This window comes from Acromyrmex echinatior, chromosome 6 (assembly GCF_024713525.1).
Source record: "Acromyrmex echinatior isolate Ae372 chromosome 6, ASM2471352v2, whole genome shotgun sequence".
NCBI classification, from domain to species: domain Eukaryota; kingdom Metazoa; phylum Arthropoda; class Insecta; order Hymenoptera; family Formicidae; genus Acromyrmex; species Acromyrmex echinatior.
Genome location: NC_141857.1, coordinates 771,841 through 790,490, shown reverse-complemented (window position 1 = coordinate 790,490; position 18,650 = coordinate 771,841). Strand labels below are relative to the sequence as shown.

The 18,650-nt window shown below is 28.5% G+C and overlaps 1 protein-coding gene across 2 annotated transcripts in view; it reads left to right on the top strand.

Annotated features, from left to right (window-relative positions):
* The window catches only part of LOC105151682 (MAP kinase-activated protein kinase 2), a 30,284-nt gene extending 18,925 nt beyond the window's left edge, over nt 1-11,359 (top strand). For both annotated transcript variants that reach the window (XM_087407500.1, XM_011065523.2), the window contains 7 exons: nt 5,806-5,945; nt 6,042-6,106; nt 6,186-6,293; nt 6,605-6,703; nt 6,794-6,869; nt 7,043-7,253; nt 7,367-11,359. In XM_087407500.1, coding sequence (XP_087263626.1) covers nt 5,806-5,945; nt 6,042-6,106; nt 6,186-6,293; nt 6,605-6,703; nt 6,794-6,869; nt 7,043-7,253; nt 7,367-7,618 — 951 coding nt within the window. In that variant the 3' untranslated portion in view covers nt 7,619-11,359. The remainder of the gene's footprint in view (nt 1-5,805; nt 5,946-6,041; nt 6,107-6,185; nt 6,294-6,604; nt 6,704-6,793; nt 6,870-7,042; nt 7,254-7,366) is intronic.
* Nucleotides 11,360-18,650: the final 7,291 nt, after the last annotated feature.

Sequence of the window (18,650 nt, the reverse complement as noted above, 5' to 3'; positions counted from 1 at the left end):
AATTCTGAATACTGGCTAAAATGTTAAAAAACAGAGTCAAAGGAAAGGCAGAAGAGAGAAATCATTTGAACGTCATTTAACTTTAACTGGCGTTTCTGTGAACAGCTCTGATCGTTTTAAAGCGACTCAGCAGGTGGCGAAATTACATTTCAAGTAACGTGTATACGCAATGACAGTGCATGTATCGTGCGATGATGATACACAAGTCTTCGATGGCCTCGTGGCTTTAACGCTCGGTCATTAAAAATTCAATATTTGTCGACGTCGTGGCCGTATGTCGCGTCATTTCATCGCGAGCCATTTTCGTACTACTACGAATTTACTCTCTGTTGATTGATCGTCGGCTGTCAGCCGGCCAATATTTTCCTTTTGTTGATCGTCATGCACCATTTTATACGCCCTGCCCTGCTTTTGCGGAAATTCTTGAATTTAAAACATTATGCATTCTCCATCGAGGAAAAGGCACCAGACTTTGGGATTTCCCTAAACGAATAAAATCACATGATTGATGTATATCTTTCTTAGAGGATTACATTGTAAAGTATTGTCTGTGTATCAATTTAAAAATAAAATAAGATCTTCTTTTTTATTTTTATCTTTCTGTGATATTTTTCTTGAAAACTAATAATATTATTGTGCAAACTCAAAATCTTAATTTCCATTCTTTCGCAGCGCAGTAATTTATTGCGCGAAGGATTACAAAGAAAGTCGCGTTTCAGTAAGAAAATATTGAAATTTGTTTGAATGAGAAAGCCCTTTAGTGATTTGACAATGGTGCCATCTTTTTTGCCACTCAATTTGTCATGACATTGACAAAAAAGTTCTAGTCCTTAAAATAAAAAAGTCGATAAAAACATATCCTCAAAAGGTTAATTATAGATTTATTCTCCTCAGTCTAAATTCATTTCAAAATAGTGTAATTAAAAAAAATTGCATAATACAAAGTATTGTAATAAAAATTTACATCACTTCATTTCTGGTAATTTATGAGTGACACAATCTTTTGGGATGTGTGAGCATTTCGTTATACATCTGTATTGTTAAAGAGGACTCCAAAGTGAATTGAAATGTTCAAAACAAAGAAGACATTATTTATCGACAGAATATTCGTAACTTTCATTATTTTAAAATCTTGCGCCTGATAACCTGCGTTGACTGTCATTATCCTTAATTTATGTTAGTTATATTTATAATAAAAATTATATTTTATTATATAAAATTACTAATTTTTATTACAAAATTTTATATTATGCAATTTTTATTAGTAACTTTGGTATGTACGCCGCACCTATTAAAAACTTAATTTATTAAATATTATTTACTATGTTTAAAGTAAACGAATTATATCAATAAATACTTTGTACTGTCTACTATTATGAAAAAAATATTGGAAATCCGAAATATTTATGTTTCGTATTAAAAAAATGAACTTTTTTAAACCCTTGTATTTTTGCCGTATATTCCATAGGGATGAGATACATGGCTCACAGGGGAAAGGGGGATATATACAGTTCAAGAAAAATTTACAAATAATGCATATAAATAAGTCATAAAATGATACAATAATTTCTAAAATGCGTTTATAAAGTTTTATTAAGGAATAAGAATGATAAATATGTATATAAAGTAATAAATAATAATTACAATCTTCCCACATGTATTACAAGTGTTATGACATGAGGTACATATTTCGTGTAATGCGTTTATTGCATTTAATGCTGAATTCAATGCACTGAATTCAATCATACCCACTTTGTATATTTTGGGCATAAATCCCGTCCGCTAAAAATGCCGTATATCTCATACAGGTGAGATATACAAGACAACAAACTAAACAAAGAATACAAAAGCAAAGTACTTGTATTTTGTAATACAACATACTTTATTATTCCTCTACATTTATGTATCACGAAATAACCACTAAGTCTTTTGCACGTCCTACAGTAATCATTTTATGTAGATCATAATTTATGATGACGCTACTCAACACAGTGATAAATCGATTCAACTCACAATAATTTCATTACCCTATACATTGGGTGTGTGTTACTGTAAAAGGTACAACGATAAGGAAACGAAGCTGCGATACCTTGTTTCCAGATGATTGACTTTTCTGTGATGGATGGAAAAACTTTTCTAATTCTGCCTGACGTATTACTGCGTAATGATCCAACAAAACTGGGAAGGCGATCGATCATGTGTTTTCACGAGCATGACGTCGTCGCTCTGCAACGGATTACGTTGTTGGCTTTTATAGCCAACGAACGTGTAAACGTCGGGGTGTACAGAATCGCAGAACGACGAGCATACAATTTGATCCGTCGCCAAGAACCATCAGAGTGACAATCCCGCACGTTCATCCATCCGTCTATTTCGCACGGCAGGTAGACTTGTACGCCGTGACGTGCTAATCTTATTAGCATAGCTCTGTTACGGCATCCGGTATTAGTCTTTGACACACAACTGTTTCGATATTTTTCTTACGCGCCTACGTGCAAGGACGAGATCGCTAAAGCTTATCTGCGAAAGATAAATCTCCTGTAAAATGCAAGGATTTCCATTATTCGTTCATTTCTGTACACCCACGTGGGTACCTTCATTTTCGTAATTTTTCATTTTCGCAATTTAATTTACGACATACCTATTCATCATGTGACGTACCAATTCAAGTGTACAAATATGCTTTTCGCCTATATGAACGAATAACGCCAACGCAGAATAAATATATATACGACGCAGGAATAGTATCATTCTAATTATAAGCACCGAAAACTGTATGACTATTATGTAGTTTTAAGCACGAATTCGAGGTATAAATATAAATCTGTCTATCTATTAATTATGATGGATTTTTTTTTTTAATATTTTGATTGCCATGAGCACTGAAAGGTTTAAAATCAAGAAGTATCGTGATTGTTTATAAAATATGCACAAAGATTATTACATAAAAAAACTACATAAAATATAAATATGTATAAATAAATAAAAAAGTATTATATATTGTTTAATATAATTTATTATTATATTTTATGATATATTATAATTTTAGAGGAAATAAATGAAACTGTTATAAACCGAAATATAATGGATCTTTTTATAATGATTTGAAAAAGATATAAATAAAAAAATAAAAAATGAATAAGTGATTCTATTTTTAATAAATCTAATATATTATTTTAATATTTTAAATGTTTGAAATAAAATCATTTTTAAGTGATATATAAAAGCGTTCATGTTTCCACAACTGAATGACAAGACCCAATTGTGGAATGGACTCGTACAGACTCATTCAGATACGAGATATGATATGGCAATTCAAGTGTCAAATATCTTGTTTTGACACATATATTGAAATAGTCTTTTACTTATACAATATCAATTTTATTATAATTCTTAACGTTTACTTAACGTTTATTTAATTTTGTGAAATATCTATTATGTGATATTAGATTTTCTCCTTCACGATGCTGGCAATATCTTTTCATTCGCACATGTTATTACTGATTCCGACTTTTGTTTCGGAATAGTTACAAAATCTTAGAAACCGGTTCTCTGACTTGCTTTTTGCTATCTCATATCTGGCATACTCCGAATACCTTCGGATCAACCAGTCTACAAAAGCGGATCGTCCTCTTTCATTTAACCATCAATTTTGTTTTAATGTCTCGCATCGGAGATGTTTCAACTATATATGTATGTAAAATAAGTTTACTCCTTCAAGAGCTTTGATGAAACTATACCACGCTGATCTCATTTCATGTTAGAGCTGTTTCAAAGAAGCATCAGATTCCTTCGAGAAATGCATTTTGATATGATGACGTGGCATCAATCTGTTTTCAGTCCCCCGCGTTGCAGCGGATGTTTCAATTTAAAACAGAAAATAGTCATCATTAAAAAGAATAGTATTTATTCTTCCGAGCTTTTAACATGACAGTGTGTATAAGCGAATGATAATTACACTGAACACGCTTGCGAATTGTGCTCATTACTCTCGTCGTTCATTTTCATGATATTTTCGCAAAAATTAAATGGTACATTAAACATTTCATTCAGATTCTTGAATAACGCCTGAAAATATGCTACAAGTTTCTTTCCTGTTACGAGCGATAGCCATTTTAGTTTCCCACCGTATCACAATAAACGTCTGCGGTAATCGTCTGCGGTAACTCATATAATTGTTAATCCGAGAAGATCGCACTTGAAAAGGGTGTAATTACGTGAGATCCGTCCGAGAGGAAGACGCTTATGCTCTGCTGCACTTGTGTACACTGTGTGCTCGATTGCTAAAAAATTTTGAATGGCAAGGCAGTATGATTGACCAATTGGTATTGTGTCATCAGCAATTTGTGTGTCATCAGCAATTTGTGTGTCATTCACCTTCGTATATAAAAGAAAACCGACGTTCATTTTTACATCGCGTGTTATATACACGGAAATAATATCTAATTTAAGTTTTAATGATGATTTGATCAATTTAGAGGTTGTCTTTTTTTAATTAAAACATTGAAATGCGGTAAACTACAATAAGTGATCAGAAATAAAATCTTTCGCAAACTCTGAATGATTTCAGAATGTTAAGTTTGAAGCGGTATATAATATTTAATATTTTATAAAATATTTAATAATACAATTATTTAATAATGTATCAATAAATATAAACATTTAAATATTAGATTAAAGGGCTCTCAAAATTCAAACAATAAAGTAATTAAATAGGATCAATAAGATATAATAGGGTCAATAATAATTCGATGCGGTAATACACTTTTTAATAACATTTTTGTGTAATTATATCAAATATAATAAACATTGTCGTGACAAATTCTGACAATTTGTATATTTAATGTATACTAATATATTTTATTAATAGCACACTAATTACCACACAGAATTATTGCTCTTAATTAATTATTGCCCCCCTTTAATTACTTTATTCAATAAATATATAAATTTAACGAATGAAATTAAAACAGAGAAAAGACTAAATATAAATATAAAAGTAAGATAAATTTTATTACTATTTACATTTGCGGAGATTTTATTTCTATATTTTAATTCAAGATTTAAAAACAAACGATATGACATTTAACGAACATATTAAAATATCATCATGCTTTTATAAAAGCAATAAGATTCAATGTCAATCATCTGTATTGGATTTTTTATTGTATGTGTATACGTATTCCTTATATAATTTCATATAATTTTTGTGATACCATTAATTTTAAATTTATTCGTTTATCAAGTTACACGATGATTATTATCAATTATCGCGTTAGTTATGTAAGACGCTACGCATGTTCTGGTACTACGGTTTGCCACCGAAGAATGTGAAAAAGTCTTTATCTAGGAAATCCTCACGATGTCGCTTTTTTTGCGATAAACACAGTCGCGTGCTGAGTCAAACCTTTACCTGTTAGTTGCACTATAATGTGAACGTAACGGAAACACGATGCAAATAATATGAATGATAATTTCTATAAATCTATAAATAGATCTTTGATTTCTAGATGAATCTATAAATTGATAAATCATTTATCAAAATCACCAATATACATAAATTCGTCAACGATGCTCGAATTTGTTCGATAGTACCAAATTAATAACTTATTTTAAATATTACATATTAAAAATTGCTTCTTGCTGATACTGCGAGAATTTGTAGTAATTAAAATCTTTCGACTTTTTCATGTTTAGTAATAAAATTGAATCTTTTTTACTTTTATTTTTTTGTGCAAATTTAATGAAATTTTTATTAAATGAGAGAGAAAGAGTATGTTAAGCTAAATGGCATACTATTTTCAGGTCCTACATGACTGCGCGAAAGCACGGCGAGAAGTTGAGCTTCATTGGAGAGCATCAAATTGCAGGCACATAGTTCAAGTTAAGGATGTGTATGAAAATTCCTATAGCGGCAATAAATGTCTGCTGGTAATTATGGAATGGTACGTACAAAAAAACGTAATATTTTTTGTAGCGTGGCGTCATTTATTGCAAGCATGATTCTTCAGATTTATTCAACTTTTCTTTTTTTGTTTCAGTATGGAAGGCGGAGAACTATTTCAAAGGATACAAGATAGGCAAGACGGTGCTTTTACCGAAAGAGGTATATCTTCAGCGTTCGCAGTCTACCAAATTTTTCTATTTTTAGAAAATTGTATAAACTTTATTGTATTTCTTTGCAGAGGCTGCGCAAGTGATGTATGAGATCTGTGTCGCCGTAAAGCATCTACACGACATGAACATCACTCACAGAGATCTAAAGCCTGAAAATCTTTTATATTCCAAACCTGGTAAGAAAACGAGTTACATATGTCTCAAAATACCATTTGTTTTTCTATAAGTCATAACAACTTGAAATTATTATCACTCCGTAACATTTTACGTGTTAAAGAGTTAATCATGTATTATCGCAAACCTTGAAGTTATATTGTGGAGATTATGATAATTTTTATCTATATGTACATCGCAGTGCATGTAATATCATAACATATGCGAATGCAATATATAAATAAATTATATATTGTTATTGTTAGTTTTATAATTTTGCATTTCTAGCCATTAATATGCGAATAATAAGATTTATGTTTTTATTTATTTTTAGACATCACTGGAATCTTGAAACTCACCGACTTTGGATTTGCTAAAGAAACACATTTAAAAGACACATTACAGACACCATGTTACACACCTTATTATGTCGGTAAGCTTTTGCACTTCATTTATGTGAGTGCATATGCATGTAATTGAAATTAAAATTATTATATAATTCATTATTTTATTTTATTCTTAGCTCCGGAAGTTTTGGGACCAGAAAAATATGACAAGAGCTGTGATATTTGGTCATTGGGAGTAATTATGTATATATTGTAAGTATTCTACTACATGTATCTTTAATTATTTTATACTAATAATTAATTTTTTATGTAATAATATAGAGCATTCTAAAAAATCCTTCATGGTTCTCGTTATTTTGTTAATGAATTATAATTAAAGTTATACATTAAAATATGTTTGTGATATTAATTATCATTATTTCTAGATTGTGTGGTTTTCCACCATTCTACAGTAATCATGGACTGGCAATTTCGCCAGGAATGAAAAAGAGGATTCGATTAGGACAATACGATTTTCCCAGTCCGGAATGGTCAAATGTAAGTCAAGAAGCCAAGAATCTTATTAAGGGTATGCTGTGTATAGATCCGGCGGAAAGATTGCAGATCGATGCTGTGATGCGTAACAACTGGATTGCTGTAAGACAAAACAAATATATATATATATATATATATATATATATATATATATGCTTTTAGCACGAATTTTCTTCGTAATATATATCTTTTCTAAAACCATGTATTTCTTACAGAAATATATGGAAGTACCCGCTACTCCCTTACATACTGGACGTGTTCTGCGCGAGGGAGAGGAAATGTGGCCTGAAGTGCAAGAGGAGATGACGCGATCGTTGGCGACAATGCGCGTCGACTACGACACGGCGTGTCTGAAGCAGCTCGATCACACGAATAATCCCCTGTTGAATAAACGGAGGCGCGCGAAACAGTCAGCCAACAACGCTACAGTCCCTGCAACGCCCGCCAGCCCCACGGCAGCCTCCTAGGAAGAAGACACTGTCGGAACCAGAAACTGGTTTTGGACGAAACTGGACATTTTTTCTGCGTCAGATACAGCGTGATCACAATGAAGACCGTTTTCTGACTGCTGCATTTCACGAAGCAAAAGAAATTCCGAATTAGAATAGTATTGAAGGGCACCTAGATCACATATGTATCACATGATTTACACTATTAGCGTTCGATTATTTAGATGCGAGATCAATTTTATTAGAGCGATAACAATAACGAGGACAATATTACCCCAACGAATGTAAGTAAGTGATATTTTTTAATTGTCGAACGACGATATCACAGTTTTTCTCAAATTGCAACATTTTTAAATATATACACTACATTAATTGAATAATCACTTGTGTGGAATGGTAAACGTTTTTAATGCTAAGCATTAATGTTACACGTTTGTCATCAGTTCAATTTCCGTCGGACCTAATAATTGTCATTGTGAATATGATAATCTTTAGAGGCACTATATAAATAGGAGTAGGCGATCGAGGAAACGATACTGCTGGACGTGTCTTTTAACAAACTATAAACATAATAGATCATATTGGAATAATAATGATATTTAAAATCTACATTTAATAATGAAACCTAAAAGAAAAATGTTTTTCTCATAAAACTTATTGCTGTTATACTCGTCTAGAAAAAAAAATATAAATGTTATCTTGAAAAAAAAATCTAGAGATATATTAGACTTCCAAAAGTTGGCCATCAACTGAGTCGATTTTAGAGCTGATTAGTAATAACTGGCTTTGTCTTATATTATTTATTTAAATACATGAAATAAAACTATTCCCAAACAACACAAAATTATGACATAAGATATTTTTAAGTCGTCTTTTAGATGCAAAAAAATGTCTTATGACCTGATTTTTGTTGTCTGGGTTATAATATTGTTGAATCAGTAATCATTCTTATATATTCTGTACACATACATATATCTTAAAATAGGCGTCGACAAAAAAATTGTTTGATCGGGATTATTATACATATAATCTCCATGCAAATATAAATATAATGAAAGACTATTTATCTGTAGGTTATTAAGACTAACTGTAGGAATAGTTATCCATATCTTATTTTCTACAAAAATTATTGCCATTGGATGATCAAGTGTGCACTACGTTTCTATTTATATCATCGAATTTATAATGTATAATTATAATTTTTCACATAATCGTCCGCTGCCCGTCCAGCCTGTTTTAAATATATGTATTAAATTTTCATAATTATTACCTTATTATTATCGATTCAATAAGATCTTTTTTAATCCTATTTTTACCACTGGTGTAATCAAATATGTAATTTAGACATTAAAAATTGGATTATTTATGTTCTAAATAATAATATGTTCGATATACGAAGGTCGTCTGAAAAGTTTTGAGTCTCAATATGAAGATGACATTATTTACAAAAATAGTTTTGGTACTAATAATAAGTACAATCGTACATGCTTAAACATATAAATATCTGTGAAAATTATATATTATATACATAGCTATTTTGATGTTTGACGCTCAATTGGTTGACAGTCATTTATGTCAGTCAACGTCAGTATTTGTGTAAAAATGTAAAACGAATATTGTGCCATGATTCTTGAATTTGACAAGCAAGACGCCTATTAGATGAGATTAGACAAGCAAGACGTGAATTAAAGCCGAGTTGAGTGTTGTTTATGGGGAATCTGCGCCATCATTTGCCATCGTGAAAAGATGGATAACTGAATTTAAACGTGCTCGTACCAGCTTGGCTGATGAATGATGAGCGTTCGGGACGGCCAACAACTGCGATCACTGATAACATCGAAAAAATTCACGAAATCGTACTGAAAGACTGTCGAATCAAAGTTAGAGAGATAGCAGAGACTGTGGATATATCGAAAGAACGTGTTTGTCATATATTAACTGAAGAATCAGGCATGCGTAAGCTAATCGCGTGTTTGGTACTGCGCTTGCTCACTGTGGACCAAAAACGCATTCGAATGAACATTTCCAACTTCCAAGGCCCTGTTGGAGCGGTTAGGCGAAACAAATCGGATTTCTTATATCGATTGATAACTGTTAATGGAACTTGGATCCACTATTTCATTCTTGAGACGAAGGAACAGTCAAAACAGTGGACTGCGAAGGATGAACCTCCGGAAGAAAGCGAAGATGGTTTCGTCGGCCGAGAAGGTGATGGCGATTATTTTTTGAGATAGTCGAATTTCGTGTTTATCGATTATTTTAAAAAAGATAAAACAATAACGGGGATATATTTTGCATTATTAATGGACAAGCTGAAGGCAAAAATTGTGAAAAAAGCCGCATTTGAAAAAGAAGAAAGTGATGTTCCATCAAGATGACGCACCGTTTCACACTTCGTCGTTCGCCTTAGCAAAAATTTACTAATCGGGGTTTGAATTGATTGATCTACCATGTTCAGATCTAGCAATTTTTTTCTGTTTCCTAGGTTCAAAGGACAAAGATTTTCATCATAGCAGGTCATCACATTCGTAAAAGCCTATTTTGCAAAGCAAAACGCCAACTATTATTTGAATGGGTTAAAAGGGTTAGCATCATTGAGAAAAGTGACTTAAAAGGAGATTATGTTGAAAAATAAAAATAAATTTTTGACCGAAAAAATATTTGTATCTATATTATAGGCTCAAAATTTTTCAGAAACGACCCTCGTATATCTTTAATTATATTAATTCACATGTATTTGCGGTATATTTTTAAGATTTATAAGTAATTATAACGATATACTTGAGGCTGAGTATCTTAAATGATTTGAATCTGCTTTTTATTTAAGTCACGAATGATATAAAGCATATTTTAGCCGGAAGCGATCGAGTGTTATAAATATGATAAATACGAAATGATATCCCAATATTACATCAATACAAAAAAATAATAGATGAATGTATGGAAATTGCATATATTTCTTCTTATCATTCAAGACGATTTTGTCTATAATTGCATAGAAATCATAGAAATGAAATATTAGTCTGTGTATTTTTAGTGTATTATAGATGTAACATGATATTCTATACAATTAATGGCTGGTAAATCAAACGTAAAAAAATGAGAAGAGTTCCATGTGCCTATAATTTCAATATTTCGAATAAAGATCATAAATTCAAATATATTCTAGAATGTTCGAGAGAAGTATCATTAAAATATAAAATATTATTGCAAAAGGAATATATACAAATTATTTAATATGCTATATTTTAAAAGACGATCATTTTCAGAGCGCATCTAAAATGATTAGTCTGTAGACGTGAAAAATATATTCGTATAGAATTTATATAAAAAGAGAATTGTTCAGAAATTTCAGAAATTGAAATATACTGGATGAGATATAGTAGATTTTTAATTATATGAGCATACACAGTTCCTCGTGTTGATCAATTAATTCACTTTAATAATGAATAATGGAATAGAAAATGCTTATGTGCTAGTTCAATTCGAATATTACAATGAATTTAATAGTAAGATATTTTTGTAACACAAGGGGTTTGTTGATCTGTATTTTTACAAAATTTGACAATAACTGTAAACAAATCTTATCTCATACCATTACTTCGTTATTTACGTAATGCAGTTCTCTGCACAACAACGATAAAATCATGTATTTTTTAACATGTGACTGCGCTGTAAATTTCTATAGATCATAGAGCGTTTACAGAAATATGTATGCCAAGTGATGTTATAAAAATTACAGAAGCTATTTTATATCTATATTATTATATATTTTATTAATTCCTTTTCTTGTTGAGAAATCATTTGTTTAATTACACAGAATAATTTCATTATCTTGCATTTTATAACTTATTTAACATATCATTAATATACGAAGGTCGTTAGATAAGAGGTAATTTTTTGCTAAATGGCGCCAGAATGAACTCTCTATATGGCCAGAAAATAACACTATTCTGCACTATTCAAACTGTCTCATAACAAGTTTCACCCAAAAGTGACGCTTAGCCTGGATCCTCATAAGTAGAGAGCCTATAATCAGAGTGGAGCCATACGAGAGATGACGTCATATTTTAGCGAAATTCTGCGAGAGAGAAAGAGATATACGGTCTCAGTCTATCCAACAGACTGCCAGTTTTAGAGTTAGATGCAACAGCATTGAACGACATAGATACGTAAAGGTATTTATTCTTTATAAATAATGTATTTAAAATATTAAAATAAAAATGTAACATAAAATATATACAGATTAATTATAATATCTGAAGACACGGTAGTGTCTTGGCACTAAGTATACGTATAGTCATCACATTGGTTACGAATTTAATTCTTTCTCTTTTTGTCATAATCTTTTTAATTATATATTGTATTGTGAGTCTAAATTAAATAATATGATAATTATGATATTTAATATATAATATTTTATGAAATGGTATATACGTATGTAATATTTTTCTGAATTTTTTATTTCTTTTATATTATTACAGATGCATTTTGCTCCTAAAATGTAGGAACAGAGAATGGATAATAAACTAGTGCATTTAATAGCGCAAATAATGTGCAATAAATAACGTTTTATATAAAGTAATGTGCAATATTACAAAATGTACAATATCGCAATAATACAAATTAAATGAAATTTTATAATAAATAATATATGTAAAAATTTTATTATTTTATATACAATATTTATTTATTATCATTTTTTAATATGTCACAATTTTTGAGCATTTTTTAGCATGAATTCAAAATTTAGAAAATAATGCGTTTAAAAAACTAGAGAGAATGGCGGACCAATCACAAGTGATACCCATATGGCGTCACTCTGATTGTAGGCTCTCTACCCCAGTCTTATTCTTATAATTATATTTACAATTTGCAATTTGAATAAAGTTAGAATTCTTCTAATTGTATAAGCAAACTACATTTAATTTAAAATTGTAAACAAAATTTATATGAATAAAAATAAATCAACCTTAGAGGCCCTCCACTACCCCCGCCAATTTTTAATGGCGATCCTCTTTTCTTTGTAAATATATTCCCCAATAAAAAAACGAGTTACTAATAAATTTAATCGATTTTTGCAGGTAAGTATGTTTTAAATTTATTTTTTAATTTTATATCTCTCTTTTTTTTCTTTAATTATTTTATTATATTTCGCTAAAATCATATTATGATTAGCGAAATACAATAAAATAATTAACAATTACATTGCATAGTTTTTTAATATTATCTTTTATTGTAATCCTTTAATAATACATAATTATTTACAATACAATGTATAATAAAAAATGTTGTTCGAAATATAACAAGAATTATATTATAGGAGCACAATTAACAAAATTTAGTAATGAGGTATTATACGAAAATGTCGAAAATACATACGATAACAAAAATTTTCTAAACCAATGTTCAATGAAATATTGATAAATGCGGAATGAAAATACTAACAACAATTAGATCGTACTTACTATTCATTATTAACTTGCGATTATATTATAAAACTTATTAATATCGTGATAAAAAATCATTAATACATTTACGACTTTCATCGTATTTAAGATAAGTATCCCGATAATTTGATCACATCAAGATCCCTCCACGTTGTGATAAGGTTAATAGCCGATACAAAGAAGAAAAAAAATCTTCATAGAAAAGCGAACTTGATGTATTCTGATTCTACGTAAAATTCATAAGATCCATTCGCAAAAAAAAGTTAAGCAATCCGTCAAACACCAGCGGTCTTATTATAGAAGGATGTGAATTCCAAATCTTTCAGACCACTTACGATAGAAATAATTTTGATAGCATCTTAATTACATTTTTATTGAATTTTTAATATAATATCAAAATTTGCGAGGAAATTATATGTTCTGCCACAGATCATCTTACTACAAATCATCTCTTATTAAAAATAAAAAGATAAAATAATTTCCTTATGGAATGGTGATTACGAAGGAATATATTTAATAATAATAAAATACATGCATTATTGTAATTTTTTATATGTATGAATACAAAAGTATCTCGGGTACCAACTGTTCGAGATAAATTGAATTTGATAATAACGAGATTTTAAACAAAGTATGCTTTCTGAAAAATTTATTATTATATATAAAATTTAATCTTCAATCTTTTTTTTTCTGCATTTTCCCAAAATTTTAATTATTAATACCTCGCTAATATAAAGGTATCCATTCGACTTATCTCGAATTTTTTGTATCCACACATTTTTAATTAAATTCATGTAATCACGATATCATTGAAAAAAGAACATAAGGTATTTTGATAAAAAAATTATCTAAATTGACAAAAATCAAAATTAGTTAAATATAATCTCGTAATATATTTGCATGTATTTTATCATAGAAAAGTATATAATACACATATAAATTAATAACTAACAATATTCTGGAATGGCGGGATGTCTCCAATACCTAAAAATGATTTTAAAATAACAGTTAAAAAATTAAATATATACATTCGTAATCATATTTTTTTGTTGGAGCAATCATCGAAAAATAAGCAAATTATTTGCATAAAGCTTAAATTTATTTACTTAACAATTTGGATTAAAAAAAATAATCATTATATATATATATCTATACATTAATTATGTAATATTAAATTCGTATTGTTATTAAGATATAGTACTATTACTAACATTATTATTACTAGTGGGAGAACATTTAACAAAACGAAAAAAGCGACGAAAATTGTACGTTAAAGTATATTACTAAATTAATTTCATAACTTGATTTTAAAATATATAGCATATAATTGTCTGACTCATTGATTAAATTATTACTTCCAGTGCAAGACGAGAAAACTCGGGATTAATTCCGATCCTGTACAAGAATTTCCAACAAGATACCAAACTAGACTTTGCGAATGGACTTTATAGAAAGCAATTTTACAGAAAGCGAGGAATAAGTCTTCATACAATATTGTAAAAATAATTTCGACTTTCTATCGGTACAAATCACGCATTCACTGCATCAACATAGCATCCACTTGACGCGAGGGACAGCGATGAGGCTTTCGTACATAATAAATTAATTATTAATATTTGTAATTTTTTAATGTTAAAAATATAAATGTAAAAAACAAACGAAAGAAGTTAATATTTAACCTATATTACCTCAGCCAAAGCTCGAATCTTTACTGACTTATTTAATAAATTAAATAGACGAAAAATTGACGATTATTTTAAACATCAAATTTTTAATTAAAAGTCACTTAAAATTATTAATGACTTTTTTATATTTACAATAAAATCCAAATTAAAAAAAATTTTTTAAATCAAATTCGTTAAATTAATGAACAATTTTTGTCATCATATGGTTCGTCGATTTCGTATAATTTACATCAAAAAAGCAACAATAAATTTGATTTACTACTTCAAGATAAATGCTATCTATATGGAATAGATATATTTAATATGAATATATAAACATTCCAATAAATGTATAATTTAAATTAGTAATTATTGCGGAAGTTACAAAAATAAACATGATGGCATTTACCTGGACATAGTTCACATAAATTATATATTACGTATGTAATATTATTATACATACATTTATTTATGATAAAATTAATTACAATATTAATGCGTATACATACTTTGTATATGTATAGAATTTTATAGGATATTAAGTTTAATTTCAGGGGAGCTGAAAATTCAATGAAATTTAAAATTATATATAATATATAATCATAAAATTAAAATTATATATAATATATAATCATATTTGACATTGTTGACAATTAAATAAAATTTAAGATTAATTAAAAATTTTATTTAATTTTTAATCTTTTCTTTGCAATTATCAAGTACGTACACATGATGTCTATGTATCCTTATCTACATATTATATAATTTATTAGTTAGATTTATTATATAATATTTTTTTAGTTTAATTATATTTAGTTTTTAAAACAAAATTTAATTACCCGATCGCGAAATCTATTTAAGTATCATTTTATTTATAATAATTTAATTTTTCAATTTATCTACATTTATTGTCTTTACCTATACAGTCCCTACCTATCCATATACTTGTCCTACCTATCCGTATTTCCATTTATTCGTGCCTATTCGCGTATCCTATCTCTGTTCGTATATTTCTATTTCCTACATTACTTCATTAACGTGTAATACCGCGAATATAATACGTTAATGACTGTGTTCAACAGAGAAAGCAGCTTTGCAAATGTTGTAAAATTCTTCAACATTTTGGATTGATTCTTGCTTTAGGTTCTTTATGAATTTAAATGAACTAATGATATTAAATCAAATTTTACAATAATTGCAAAACTGCTTTCTTTGCTGAATGCAGCAACTAATGCCTAACTATGTCTTATCGTGTACTGATAAATTCAGAGAGATTACCTAATTGCGATCGTATTAAATAAATGAGCAATAAATGATAATAAATAGATTTAGAAAGATTTAGATTAATAAATAGAATTAAAATAGACTTTTAATTTTTAAAATACAAAAAATTAATAAATAACAAAGCTAATGAGAGCCATTGCGGATAATGAAGTGCAACTAGAATTTGTAGATTAAAAACCCTACAAAACTTGCGCTTCATTATCTACACTAGCTCTCATTAGCCCTGTTATTTATTAGTTATTGTATTTTAAATCAACAATATAAGAACTCGCAATTTGCGAGTAAGTTGCCCTCCCGAATATTCAGAATTTATATATATCTTTATATATAATCTTTCAAAAAATTAGATTGGTGTTACACACCAACACCCACTTCGTTCAGATCCTCGTCTTTTTTCTGGCCAATATTCTGGCTTAATATGCCAGAGATCGACAGCAAGGAGAAATATTCCTTTTTGCTGCCGATTAAAAGCGTAAAATTTTACGCCTTTGTATGATGCGCGAAACACGAACGCGTCGCGAAGGGGCCACCATATTAATCAAATTGATTAAATATTAATTACCAATAATAATAATTTTATTAATACATGTGTGTGAATAAATTTATTCTTTATTCGTGTCTATTCGAAACTAAAAATGTAAGTATCAGACTAAAAATAAATCTAAATTTAAAAAAATCTCTATGAGGGATATTTTCAACATTTTGATTTTATAAATCTCAAATATTGTGAAATTAGATCAAATTTCTTAATATAAATTTTACACACAATATAAACAACAAACTTCAAATTAAAAATATAAAAACTTCAAATTAAAATTATAAACCGGAAATTACTAAATCGATTACTATCCCAAAATTTAAGGCCCATGTACGTATTCTTAACGATTCGAACGATTCGTTGCTGAATCTCACCTCAAAACATGCAGAGAGATAAGAAATTCAGATAAATGATGTAAGATCCAAAAGGGAGATAATTTTCCCTTACATTAATAAATATCGTATATCGTTTATGTTTTAAATTATTACAATCATTTTCTGTATAATTTATTATTTCAAAATTAAGTATTTTAAAAGAATTTATGCAAAATTCCGAACGCGATTTTTTAAAATAATTATAAGATAAAATTCTTTTATTTCTTGATACAATGAACCTATACTGGATCTTACATCATGTTACTATTTTGACTGGCATAAAATCCAGTTACTACATATGGATAAGTTATAAAAGTTTAGGCTAAAGTAAGTGCATTTAGTGCAATTTAGGTAAATTATAGTAACAATTAATAATCATAAAATATTTTTTATAAAAAAGCGAGATTAATAAATTATACGACAAATGCGCTACATTAAAATATCTGTTATTTCACTAGTAACAAGTATACAAATAATAAGTGTGAAGCAATACAAAGAATATCTTTGAAAACAGTATGTTATATACATATATGTGTATGTATATTATTTTTCTCTGCACCAACTTAAATAAAATTTAATCCTGAATGAATATTTGAAAATAGGATAGATAGAAAGAATAATAAAACTATACTTATTATACTGTAACAAACACTGTTCTATATTATAATATCTATAGACAAAAAAAACAATTTCATTTACTCTAATTACATTTTATATATATATATATATATATATGTGTGTGTGTGTGTGTGTGTGTGTGTGTTCTTTATATTTTTTAATTTACTGTATTTTATTTATTTAAAAAATACGAATACTTTATTAATTCTTGTTTTTACTTCCAAGTGCGTTAAGACGTAACATACAAGGTATTTGATAATTCTGTTGACAACGCTCGTAGGTACAGCGGACTAAACTGAGTCGAAAAGTCTTGTATCATTTTGCAATTTTTGCAATAATTAACAAGATATTAATAATCATTCAATATTGGTTTTCAATAAATTTTTACTCAAATACCATTAACTTTACAGAAAAACAACAAGAAACAAAAATTATTAATTTTCTCCTTATATAAAGTTCTAAAATTTTTTTCAGAATTTTTTAATATCGTATTTCCTCACATGTTGGTAAAAATACTTGCCAATGAAAAAATGCAATACTAAAAAGTTGATAAAAAATTCTGAAAAAAATCTTAGAGCTCTATGAGAAGAAAACAAACAATTTTTGCTGTTTTTCTGTCAAAATCGATAGTATGATCAATAGATCATCGCAATAGTAACAAGATATTAATTATTAAATAGTGCTGAAATAGAAGATCAATATTCGCCACTCTTTAATAATTAATATTTTTAATAATTATTTAATAATTAATATCTTGTTACTATTGCGATGATCTATTGATCGTATTGTCAATTTTACAGAAAAACAGCAAAAATTGTTTGTTTTCTTCTCACAGAGCTCTAAGATTTTTTTTAGAATTTTTCATCAACTTTTTAGTATTGCATTTCTTCATTGGCAAGTATTTTTACCAACATGTGAGGAAATACGATATTAAAAAATTCTGAAAAAAATTTTAGAACTTTATAAGGAGAAAATTAACAATTTTTGCCGAAATTGAAGATCAATATTCGCCACTATTTAATAATTAATATCTTGTTACTATTGCGAAAATTGCAAAATGGTAGAGGACTTTTCGACTCAGTTTAGTCCGTTCTACTTGCCCACGAGCGTTATCAGTACAAT